At 49.5% G+C, this 12,210-nt stretch overlaps 6 protein-coding genes across 6 annotated transcripts, besides 6 other annotated features; all 6 read right to left on the bottom strand.

Annotated features, from left to right (window-relative positions):
- Positions 1-12,210: part of a sequence feature (sequence corresponds to BAC RPCI93-3I12) that runs on past both edges of the window.
- Positions 522-543: a sequence feature (AT_rich).
- Positions 760-782: a microsatellite.
- Positions 1,123-2,574, bottom strand: Tb927.4.4670 (hypothetical protein, conserved; the record flags this gene model as incomplete). Its single annotated transcript, XM_839523.1, has 1 exon — positions 1,123-2,574. The coding sequence occupies one exon, from the start codon at positions 2,572-2,574 to the stop codon at positions 1,123-1,125; it is 1,452 nt and encodes a 483-aa protein (XP_844616.1).
- Positions 2,755-2,781: a microsatellite.
- Positions 2,854-3,390, bottom strand: Tb927.4.4680 (hypothetical protein, conserved; the record flags this gene model as incomplete). The annotated part of the gene is made up of 1 exon (XM_839524.1): positions 2,854-3,390. One exon carries the CDS (start codon positions 3,388-3,390, stop codon positions 2,854-2,856), a length of 537 nt encoding a protein of 178 aa, XP_844617.1.
- On the bottom strand, positions 3,830-4,666 carry Tb927.4.4690 (hypothetical protein, conserved; the record flags this gene model as incomplete). The annotated part of the gene is made up of 1 exon (XM_839525.1): positions 3,830-4,666. One exon carries the CDS (start codon positions 4,664-4,666, stop codon positions 3,830-3,832), a length of 837 nt encoding a protein of 278 aa, XP_844618.1.
- Positions 5,379-6,188, bottom strand: Tb927.4.4700 (hypothetical protein, conserved; the record flags this gene model as incomplete). The annotated part of the gene is made up of 1 exon (XM_839526.1): positions 5,379-6,188. The coding sequence occupies one exon, from the start codon at positions 6,186-6,188 to the stop codon at positions 5,379-5,381; it is 810 nt and encodes a 269-aa protein (XP_844619.1).
- Tb927.4.4710 (hypothetical protein, conserved) lies at positions 6,541-9,630 on the bottom strand (the record flags this gene model as incomplete). Its single annotated transcript, XM_839527.1, has 1 exon — positions 6,541-9,630. The coding sequence occupies one exon, from the start codon at positions 9,628-9,630 to the stop codon at positions 6,541-6,543; it is 3,090 nt and encodes a 1,029-aa protein (XP_844620.1).
- Positions 9,814-11,397, bottom strand: Tb927.4.4720 (hypothetical protein, conserved; the record flags this gene model as incomplete). The annotated part of the gene is made up of 1 exon (XM_839528.1): positions 9,814-11,397. One exon carries the CDS (start codon positions 11,395-11,397, stop codon positions 9,814-9,816), a length of 1,584 nt encoding a protein of 527 aa, XP_844621.1.
- Positions 11,583-11,614: a sequence feature (AT_rich).
- Positions 11,775-11,855: a sequence feature (A-rich).

Here is a 12,210-nt window from a genome sequence, read left to right on the forward strand (position 1 = left end):
AGATGAAACATGAACTAATAGGCTTGATGGGGAAAGCGCCTCGCGGGGAGGCAAAATTGGCGGGGTTCCTTTCCGTTTGACTCGGAAAGGGAGGGTACCGGTGCTCAATGGTTGGGAAATGGCTCCGATCAGTGATGCGGAAGGAAGAGAACAAACAAATCAAGAATAGGGGCGCCCGAAACAAATCCACCACCGGAGACGTCGGATTGAGGAGTGTGTGTGTGTGTGGGGGGGGAAGGGGAGCAGCGGTGGAAGGACGATCTCTGCAAAGCACGGCGTAGACACAAATTGATTGTAGTTCACTAATTCCCTCGTGGTCTGCTTTCGCCCATTCTCCATAGTGATGCATGAGTTCCCGCTGCGACTGTCAATGACGGGCTGCCCATCAACGGGCTGTTTCCATTCAAAGAGGCAGGCAGCGCTGCGTGCGATTTCCATTCCCACGTGTTAGAAAAATCCACCGACAGTACAGGGTGACTTTTAGCTTGACTCAGCTCCGCAACGCAAAGAGGAAAGGCAGCTTTTTTTTTTTTTTAAAAAAAAGAGATCTTGGGGCTGATCACGCACAAACGCCGATGTAAGAAACGTTGGCTTTTGTCTCATTGTTGACTCGTCTTTCATGACACATTGGCCTGGGTCCCAGGCGCGAGGGAAGGAACCGCAACAGTTTAGCGGGGCTCAGTGTGGGTGATGTGGGTGCAAGCCGACTGAGCTCAGTTAATCGTCCCAATGATAATGCGGTGCAACTTTTTTGCCATAGTGTGTGTGCGTGTGTGTGTGTGCCCGAAAACCCTCCGCTAACAACTCAGCTTTAGCGGTGGTTACATACATCGACGCAATTCATGCACCCCCGTTTGTCTCGGGCGTGTGGGTAACCATCGCTTCACCTATGTGGTGTAGAGAGCTGTGAAATTCAAGGAGAAAAAAACAGCATGTAAAAAGCAAAAACTCTGCTTACGTGTGTTGCTTGTGCTTCATCGGAAGGGGACACTCCGCGTAAGTTACAATAATTAGGTTAAACGCCCCTCGTACGGCACTCCAACTGCATTAGGTTCCATTTCCCCCTCCCCCCCCCCACACACACCCACTCTCCCCTCTGTGCGATCCGGGCCAGAAAATTCCTCAGCTGAAGGCAGCGGACTTTAGGGTCTGCACTTCAGTTTCTGCTGTCTTTATAATCGTCGGCGCTACCTTTCGGCGGGCCATCTCCATGCAGAGGGGCCGATGTGACTTGTAATCTTCTCGTTGACATGCCACACCACAATAAGATACGGTGCGGCAAGCGGCGCACTTCAGCACTTCTTTTACATTTCCCGGGCAACACGGATTGTGGCATTTCGGGGTAACCCCATTTTCATTTGGCGGCGTCTTACTGTGCACCGCAAGGTGATATTGAGGCTCGCTCAGGAAGGCGAATGTGGTGATGATGTACTCCTTAAGTGTGTGCAGATGCTGTGTCACACTACCTTTCCCGAGGCGTGTGTATATGTTGTCGGCGGTGGTGAGTGCGCGGTCCAGCACCGGAAGTTGTTCGCTTGCGCAGGCCATATTTTTCACTTCCCGTCGCACCACATGCAATGCGAGGGCGACGCTTGCAACATGGGATGGAAGATCAGTATGCAGGTTTATTGACCCCGTCATGATCGCCTTCACGTGGCGGAATGCGTCGAACAGTGCTACTCTCGCTGCAAAAAGGGACCCATTTTGAACCCTACGCACCGGCTTGTCGAGGAAAGGATTGCGGTAATCCAGTCGCTGGAGCAAATCCTCCACCAACTTACATGCAAACGCATCATCCTCCTTTACTGCCATCATAAGCAAACAGTCAATGACTTTCATTTTCTCAATGTCCTTTATAAACAACGTGTACGTGCTACGGAACTTCACGTAACATGGACAACGGTCACAACAGACATATGTCCCAGTTCCATTCGCATTGGCACCCTGGAACATGCTATACACACCAACGCACGGGCTAAAGCAAAAGAACAGCGCCCTTAGCGAATCCATCAACGCACCAAAGATCTCCAAGTTGTCGAGCGAGGTCCTCAAACCATTTATTAAGCTGAGGGTGGTTTTCATAGCCTCTTCTGCATTGGAGGTGCTAAATTTGGTTGGAGTATTTCTGGGTTCCCCAATATCCAGTATGAATTCCTTAATGTTTCCGAGGGCTTCTACCTTCGAATTCACGTCCCATTGCGGGTACTTGGAAACAAGCCGGATAGCCTCAAAAACACGACGGGCGATGTCACAGAATGAATCCATACCCTTGGGAAACCGCGGCCATTCTTCCTCATCCTTCGCCGCCGTCGCGTTGTAGAACTCATAGCAAGCCTCTCCCAAAAAAGGGTCCTTATGGAGTACGGCGAATGCCATGAAGTCATTAAGCAGGCGAAGTGCCGCAGGGAAGCGGTCCTCTGGTTGAAAACAGGCTCCAATGTAATCCACCAACCATCCGAGGTCGATGGATTGAAAGGGATATCGGAGTACGGTTGCATTGTTCATTGTGCTTTCCACCGCTTGTGCATTTGCCAAACGGGTCTCATTACTGGGCGTGGATGGGGAAGTTGTCATGGTCGGTTTGACTAACAGGCGCGCATTATTTTCAAGAACGAGCGCAAGGGGAGAAAAGCAACGGGAGATGGATGAGGGACTCGTCATGAAGTGGAAGCGAAGGGGGGATTACAGGTTTCCAACAAGATCAGTTGTTGCAGTTACCTGAATGTAGTTCCACGGTGCCAACAACGGAAGGAAAAAAGAAAAAAGAAAAAAAGAAAAGAATAATATATGGTACACCCCCCAAATCAGTGGGGCCACGCGATATAGTTGGTTGTCACTTGCCTCCGTTACGATCTAGAAGGCGCTACGGTACCATTGTCGTTCCTCCTCCATTCCACGAATTAACGCGTCCAGAAGGTCCCGCTCACTTTCACAGAGCTTCTCTCGCACATCACTCAAGTCAAACCCCTTCTTCGCAGCTGCACGGATGATTTTAAGATATCGCAACTGATAGAGTCTAAAGAGTTGCCCCGCTAGTCGGTTGCCATCGCCCGTGGGGAGCATTGCACACAGCAGAAGCCCTGCTTCATAATAGTAAGGTGATTTAGCATGAAGACTCACAGCAAGTGGGTCAGTTTTAAATTCGCGAAATACCGATGTGGTGTAACGTGACGGAACCTGGGGCACTATATGACCTACTTGGCGAAAAGCCACTGCTGCCCACAGGGGAAGAGTTGCGGTACTTCCGACTTGCACCTCGTCATGAGTCTCGCCCTCAGCGGTACGGGGGTTAACGTCTTTGCCAAGCCCAAACAAGGGTGTGGTGAAGGTGACTGGGATTAACTCCTCATTGGATAAAATGCTAGAGAGATCAAAATAATTCTTGATCATTCTACCGTTTTCTATTTGATAAGTGAAGACAAAATAATGGGTCCCATGGAAGGGGAAATGACACAGTGTATATCCGCACACAATTATCTTTGGTACTAAATGAAAGGTCATGCGGCTTCCCATTCGGAAGGATTAAAAAGTGAGTGAATCATCTGATACATGCAGTCTCCCTGTGCGCTTCTACAAGCAAGAGGGCAGGAAAATAAGATAAAATAAAATACCACCGTAATGATGATGAGGCTTGGTATTAGAGGTATAAGATCCTTTCTCCATATAGAGCAATGAAAAAAAAAAGATCTAATCTTCCTGCCTTCGTGCCAGCACCAAAAAACACCAAGAACACTTAACAACACCAACGACAAAAAAAAAAAGTACATACAGGTGATTTACATTTACGTATACAAGCCGAACCCGTTAGGGGAATTTTGTTTCCTCTTTCTTAGGGATGGATAATCGGCGGAAAGTCTTCGTGCGCCCTCAGGGAGCGAAGCTGCATGAATTGCTCTTGACGGTCAACAATGCCCCGCAAAATGTCAATGTTTGTTTGGTTAAGAGGTCTGTTTACAATACCACGAACCTCACGCAGGAGTTCCTTCAGCTGTCCCTCTGAAGCGGCCATCGCTTGCTTTCGTTTCTTTTCGTTTTCGTAGTCCACCTTATAGTCATTCTCTGCGCCACGCTTCTTGATATCTTCGAGCTCGTCCACATCCATTTCAATTCTGCGCCGTTCTCCGTGTTCGCGCAGGATGAGCTCCTCGAGTTTCGCTAACTTTTGCGTGGTTACGCTGCTCACGTCACTGTCCTTGTCTTGAGAACGTATGGGTTTCTTGAAAGCCATATTGCCAAATGTATCGCATAGACCGGAAGCAGCGCAATTCTTCGCAAGCACTTTGTGTGGACCAGGGAGCCAACCATATGTCTCACCGGCGTGCACACAACACGTGGTACCAGGACGCTTTTTGGTGCATCCGAATGGAAAATGGTTTGCAGTTGAACGAAGCTGCTCCCGCTTGTTCCTCCAGCTCCCCGGATGTGCTGCGGAGCGGGGGATGCAAGGACAACCACCCGTCGCGTTGTAATAATTATTGGTTCTTGGTTGCGCGAGAACCTTATAATTGGGTAACCCGAGTGGATGGCCGTAGCAATCGCAATGGTGGTACTTTTTATCGTGTTGTGCCGCCGCTGCAGTGGGCAGGCGCGATGGCCGTTGGGGAGTTTCTGTGGAGGGCTTTTCAGTGGCTGGTTTATGGGGGTTTAACACCGCCCCTCCAATCATGTTTTTTTTGTTATCTGGCTTGTTTTTATTCCTTCCTTCCGTATCGGTCTACCAACTGCGTCGGCCTTATATTTATTCTTTCTAGAGTCTACTGTTATTTGCGTTCGACCGTATCATTTAGAACGAAAAAAAAGAAAAGGAAGGGACCAACAGAATGAAAAAGAAATACCAAAAGCATACACAGTGGCTTCAAAAGCTCACGGGACACCGCCACAACTATCCAACAAACAACGGAAACTAACGACATCGTCACTTTGCCCGGCGCCGGAAGGGAAGGGGAGAAGCAATGGACTAAGGTGTGAATCCTCCTAAACTCATTACGCTGAACTCGTCAACTACCTCTCCATTTTTCACATAAATACATACAATCTCCACCTCCGCGCTGGAAACATCACGGAGGAAGAGAATAATACTTGAAGTTTACATTTTTCTTTCTTTCCGCAGCATAACGGAGCCTAGGATAAAAGCAACGTGCGACAAAGCACCAGGACTCGGATCGCACGCTAGCAACTCCTCCTCCCTGGCGAAAAATCTAAGAATAATTTGTACAAAAGTATTGGGGGCCAAAATGCGGGAGGTAAGATGGTGTACGTCTTCTTATGTGTACAAAAAAATAATGGAGGAAATATCGCTTCCCAAGAATCCGCATTTGTTAATTGAAATCCCCCATCAATTCACGCATCTTCTTTCTTTTTGTTACTTTCCTCACCCGTCATACCCGCCCGGATGTCTTCTGTGATCCGAAGCTACGAGCAAAATTCCGCATTCTCTCTTGCTCTTCCAGTGTGTAATACATACGAATGATGTTGAGCTTAGAACCGACTGGCTGCCGCGTGACAAAGCGCAGCTCATCCATCACAGCATCGTATTGCTCCCCTACCGTCTTGGGTTCTTCATGATCTTCACTCAGCTGTGCTTCCCTGGCCGCAGCTGCAGCTTCTGCAAGTAGTCGTGCGTGGCGGCTTCCGCGAAGCCCGGTTTCATTTTCCAACTCTTCCAACTGCTTCTCAGCCTCCGCGCGATGGCAAATCTCATCACGAAGCACAGCCTTTAGGAACTCCTTGCGGTCGTACATTTGCTCGTATTTTCGCTCACCTGGCGTCAGACGCCTCGGTTGGCCAATGGCAGGAAAAGTATGTTTGGCCACCGTGCCGCCGTAGTTGCAGGCGTTGGGGAAGACGAGGCGGGCTCTCGTTACGGGATCCCGAAGTGTCGCTCCATCTCCAGGCACGCTGGCTGCCTTATGCACTCTGTGCTTGCCAGGTTCGAAGTCACGGTAAGTTTCCTCAGGAAATGCCACATTGCGTTTTGCAGGGTTTTCGCTGCAGTATGTGGTGTTGAAATTCTTCTCCCTCTTGTTGGGGATGCACGGGCAGGCGCTCACCTTCTGCTTTGCGTAGAAGCCCTGCAGCGTGCGCGGGTTGGTCAGTTTCTTATAGTTGGGCAATTGCTGTGTGTGTCCGTAGCACTCGCACACGTGATACTTGTCTGAGTGAGTGACATTGTTGCTCGTCTGAGCCATCCTTGATTTCTTGCCTCCTTTGCTTGAAGACTATCACCTGCTCAATTCCTTCCCTTTCCCTTTCTCTTTTTCTGTGTTTAGTTCCGATTTTGTATTCCTGAGTTTTTTCACTCTTTCCCTTTAACAAAAAGGAGGATCTGATGCCCAACAGGTTGGCAGAGTGATTAGAAGAAAGAAGGGAAGGTCAAAAAATAAATAAAAAAAAGAAAATCACGTTTCGGTGAAGTGACATCTGCTGAGGAAAGCAAGTAGTTCCCGGCCGAACGGGAACAATGCGTTGGCCACGTTCCACCACCAGTCTTCAGGTTACATACACCACTTTCAACAAATATTAAACGAACGAAAGCGCCACCTATTGTCCATTTGCGCCAACCAAAGGTAGATAACGACGCCGCACCTCAGCACTGAGCACTGTGGGTGCAGTACTGGTGAATGAGTCAATTGCTTTTACGATTGTTGGAACCACCGGGGCCCAATTCGATTGATCAGCAGCGAGTAGTAACGAGAGCATCAGCAGCAGTCGATAGGCCTCGCCAATGTGATTTTTCACCCTTGGAATGAAGCTGGGCGAGGCATGAATGACAGCAAACAACAGCGGCTCTGCCACGTCCAGGTGCAGGCGTCCCACCTGATGGAGAGCGGCCAACGCAACAGCACAAATGAAAGCGTTCATCTTCACGTATCCCCTGTCCTGCGCTGTCGATGATGTAAGATAGCTCCGCAACGTCTCCGTCAAGTTGTTCAGACTCTGTGAAGGAACCACTACATGTAGAATTGGGACTGGATCTGCGTTGTGGTCAAACAGAAGGTTGTAGAAGATCAGCCCCAAGCAAAGAAAAACATTACTTATAGCCTTTACCGCTGGCATTTCGCAGGCCACTTCTGTTAGACACAATCGACAAATTGTGGCGACCATGTGTGGATCTCTATGGAAGTGCATAGCAGTGCTAAGAAATGCCACGCACGAGCGCGCTAGTTCAACTTCACCAAACTGTTGCCGCCGTTGCCTTTCTTCGAGAATTTGGGCACAAACAGAGACAACATTATTAGCTGCGCCGGTACCATATCCAACCATTACATTCTTCAGGAGCACTGCGGTACGCAAAGATGAATCTATCATACAAAGTAGTTCTTCTTCATTCATCAATGCAGAACAGCAACCGTCCAGCATATCGAAGACAAGTGTGGCGATGTCACTACCGTACACCTCCATGATGGAGGATGAATTCCCTTCGGTGTCTGCCGAACAGTTCAGCACTACAAGGGCGAATTCAGTGAGAGGAGATACTACATCTTCTAGCGTGCCCTTGCTTGCGGCCGAAACGACCTCCACCATGGCATTCATCAAGGAAATAAGCTCGACAGCGTTAGTTCCGGATTTTTTTTTGTTCTCGCCGTGATGAAGCAGAGAAGCGAGTTGTTGTCCCTGTTTCCCCAAAGCAGTTATGGTGTGCATGGTAGTAATATCGTCAATCAAAGGCTCTTGTTGTCGCTGTTCGTTACCGGAGGCCACCGAAAGAACCTCTGATAAACAGCGATACGTCGCCGTTCTTGCCGCATATTGCATCGACGGAAGTGCAGAAACAAGTCCCCGAATCACAGTGGACAGTGCAGAAGCAACAGCCCTGGTCTCGCCGTCGATGCGACAGTCATCCAATGAATAAAGCGTAACCTTCGTGATGGAGTTAATGGCCTCCAGCTGAACTTGTTTACTCACCTCCGATGCCGTGACACCAATGAGCAGATGTAACACAGGCGGAGGGGAAATCAACCCCTGCAGGTGTGCCGGTCGGCGTGCACTTGCCGCCCATCCAGTTGACATTCGAGCCACACAACGAACTGCCTGATAACGCAGGTGGTGAGGCGCCGTAGAATTTGGGCCGAGAGCTCCCCAACAGTTTGCTGACACGTGCCCCAAGAAGTCATCATGTAAGTCATCAAACAACTCGTCCACAACTTCAGCCAATATAAACAGTGCCGCCTGTTGCTCTTTCAGCGATTCCACGGAGTTTGCTTCCCTCGTTAAGGCCGAGGTAATGAGGGGGATGAGATGCGCCAGAAGATCTCCTGGGCATGTGCAGCTCATAACGTCAAGAATATGGGTGAAGACTTGCTTCTTGGTTGTTGCACACTCCGCATCACTTTCTTGCCCGTCGCTTCTATCCGTGGCGCCGCAGCTGTTTATGTCACTTTTGTTCTCGTCGGAATGATCTTCGGCATCCCCCGCTTCCACGTTGCGTCGATTGAGCACGACGGGGCGGACGGTGGCTTCGTCATCAGGTGCGCTCGTAGTTTCTTCTTCACTTGTGTTGGGAAATATATCAGTCAAGTGCACTGCGTTGTAGAAAAGAGTTTCAGCCACCTCCCGAGCTATACCTGATAGCACTGTTGCATGTGTCTCCGCTATATCGCCCAGAAGTGTAAGACAGCGTATGACAATACTTTCTTCTTCACTTTCGTGGCTGCGGATACGGTACAGTACGTGTGGTAAGAATAAAACAGTTGCGTTAATAGTGGAGGCTGAAGACTCTGTGTCCCACCGAAGGGCCTCACTTAGGTATTCCGTTGTGGCCACTAATACGTGTTGGTTAAATGGGGCGGTACACAGTTCAGCAACAAGAGCACATACTTGCTCGTGCAACTGTTTCGCATAGTGGAGGGTATGATCTGGTGCAGTGGACACGTCAAGCGATGCCTCAGGCGTGGAGTCATCAAAAGATTCGTCCGGGTTGTCTGAGAGAAAAAACACCTTCTCAACAAAGCATGACGTTGCGGCTGACAGCACTAGTTGCATAGCACTGGCCACATCGCCTCCACTACGCAACATGAAAGCTACAGCCTGAAGCATATACGAAAAAAGTTCACCTAAGCACTCACACGCCGAGCTGTCCGCTTCAATAAGTTCCCGAAGTTCTTCATTGCATTCTTCACACACGATTCGTGTGCAGGTGGCCAAACCTTGTACAGTCCGGCTGACGGTAAAGAATCCCTCCATATCAGTGGCCTGCTGACACCGAAGGAATGTCAGACTAGATTCATTTTTCAGTGTCTCAAGGAGCTGTGGCCAGCGCTGCAAAAGTCCCTCACCCCTCACGATGGATGCTACCACAAGACTCGCGGCTACGTTCACAGAAGGAATCGTGTCTGCCAGCGCTCTAAGCAGGGGCGGTCCAACTATATCGGCGTTCAAACAATCAATAATGGTCGGGTTTATTTGCACGATCTGTTTCAGAATCAACCCAGCTGAATGACGAATAGACGCTTCATAACTCTCGTTTCCACTACATAGTACTTCCAACAAGAAAATGGCCGCCCCGCCGCTGAAGGCAAAACGCTGCAGCTGCAGGATGTTATCCCGCTGTACATTCATGTCAGAGGAAGTGACGTTCCGCAGAAATTGTACGAGGGCCTCATGTTGCTGCGGGCCCCAACTTGAAGTCATGAACCGCAACTAGAAAGCTGTTAAATGTTACCACGTCAAATAGCGAGAGAGAAAGAGTGGCAGATGTGCGCGGGGTGAGTCACAACATTGGCGCACGATTAAAGCACTTCCGTAAAGGGGGAGGGAAAGGAGAGGATACAGACTCGTCGTTGGTACGAAACACCCGATGTGATGATGCCAATTTCACCGACCTGTGGCGGCGTTCGCGTCTTCGGTAATTTTGCACATCTCTTCCCTCAGGGGAGCACGCACGGCCGTTGCGTACTCTTGTCGAAGCTCGTCAAAAACCGTGACGCCTTTTTTGTCCATTGTCACCAAAAGTGCAGAGGCCTCTTCATATCGATTCAGCTTGAGCAGCACGCGAAGTATCTTGTTGAGTGTCACACCATTTCCCTTTACACGAAAGCGGCGCATTTCGCGAAGAAAGTAATTGAGTTCACCGTACGACTGTGCCTTCTCCATCGCCTCCAGTAGAATGGTGAAGGTGTGTTCACTGGGCGCCATCCCACTCGCCCTACCACCAGGCCGTCCCATCACACTCTTATAAATAGCAAAGGCGGAAAGCGGATCACGCGAGTGACAGGTCACGTGAAGAGCGGCGTTGAGAAGTTGCGGTGTAATAACTGTGCTGTCAATGGAAGACAAACACGCGAGCGCTTCGTCATGCTGCTGGTTGTGCATCAACCCAAACAGAAGCCGTGCGCACACACCGGCAGACACTTGCCGCTCGTGCCTTGTGCGATAGTCGGTAACTCGCGCTACCGCCAGATGCATCACAGCGTTCACGTCGCACACGCCAATGTAGGAGGCTATAGTGTACTCCGTAGGTGCGAGGTGAAAGCGGTCAAGGTCCATCATGAGGGAGTGTGCGCGCGCCTCCACAACGACATCTTTCTTGCGGTGTCTTTCGAGTATTCCCATGACATGCTGCACCACGCGGGATGTGGGATTTGTTCCGCTATCAATCATGTAACGATATACCCTCCAAAGGCTTTGGAGCATCGGTCCCGTGAGGAGGGATGCCGCTGCGATGATGGGGCTGACAAACTCAGCGGGCAGGAGGCTCGGTGCCGCCTTTGCGGTGCGACCAGCTACCTCTTCAGCATCTAGTGAAGGTGATGAGCTACCCAGCGTTCCCACGGCGTAGAACACGTGAAATATATCTTCATATGTGTCTACCCGAAGACGAATCCGTTTGTCGATAACTTCATCATGCAATGCGAGTAAAACATGACACTTTTCGATGGGCGCGAGATGAGACTCCATACACGTGACAATGCGTACGAGAAGCTGTTGGTACTGTCGCCTGCGAGCATTCCAAAGCAATTCCCGCTGCGAGCGGTCGAGATGCAGTTCCTCTCTTTGGGAGTCGAGTGTCACCACCGTTGCGGGGTCGTGTTGAACCAACCGTGCATTACCACTTTCTGCTTTATCCTCACCAATGCAAGATGCCTCCGCGGCTGACCGTGCAGCGGCCTGTGAACCTCCTGCACTCCTAATGATATGCTCGTTGAGCGCCTCATTCTGAGGCAGCAGTTCTTTGTCCGCACGTAATTCACGATGTTTTACCTGCTTGAAGGGCTTCACCCTGACAGTCTTACCCCGTTGTAGCGGTCGCAAGTGATTTGCTTCGGCACTTACTCCTATACGATTCCCCCAGCTGCTTACGCACAGCCGTTTCTCTGCTATTGGGAAGCGTTTCCAAACAGGTGCTTTTAACACCGCAAACCGCCGCCACGAGACACTACAGACTTCTGCGAGGACCATAATGTTCCCCAATCAGCTTAATTCTGTTCCTATGATCACGTAGGGGCCCTAACAATAAGCAAAATGTAGTGTTTAAACGCACCCATCCGCAAAGGGCGTAGCGGTGGGCAGCGAAGTAAAAAAAAAAAGAGAATTCGTTGGAATAAGGCGTTAAGACGCGAGGGGAACGCACGGAAGATACAGGCATATATATATATATATATCTTTTAATTTATTTGCGCGCTTGCGCATAGTTTTGTCCCGAAAGTATCGCCTGCCTCACGGCAACGGCTGCAGGGGTGGTGGGTAGGGTGGGAAAGTGTTGAAGTATCAAAAAGAGATAGCCGCGTTGATGGCGATACCGCCAAAGTGGAATACAACAAGGAAACGGCTTGGGTAAGAAAAAGAAAAAAGAACAGAGAACAAATATAAAAAACAAGAAAAAAAAAGGGACAACAAACAGAACGAAAATAAGACAAGTGGAGGAAATAAGTAACCATAGTTAGTGGCAGACAAAGGAAAAAGTAATAAATGTATTGAAAAGTAGTGATACTTTCTTTAGTCTTTTCTCAGTTAATCCATTGAGCGCGCTACGCTATATGCATGTACACGACGCTTGCCACACACGTGTTAAGCGCCGCTACCGCAACTCACCAAGATTAAAAGAGAAAAGTAGGAAAAGAACTGGTAGTAGTAAGCGCTAAACAAGAAAAAAAAATAGAAAGTATTGGTTGAGTCCTCACTGCGTCACGGTTTCCCGTTACATAACCGAAATTACGCTTGTGCTCAGTGGACGGAAGACGCAGCTCAGTGTCTCTATAAATCAATGCGTAC

This window comes from Trypanosoma brucei, chromosome 4, assembly GCF_000002445.2.
Source record: "Trypanosoma brucei brucei TREU927 chromosome 4, complete sequence".
Lineage (NCBI taxonomy): Eukaryota > Euglenozoa > Kinetoplastea > Trypanosomatida > Trypanosomatidae > Trypanosoma > Trypanosoma brucei.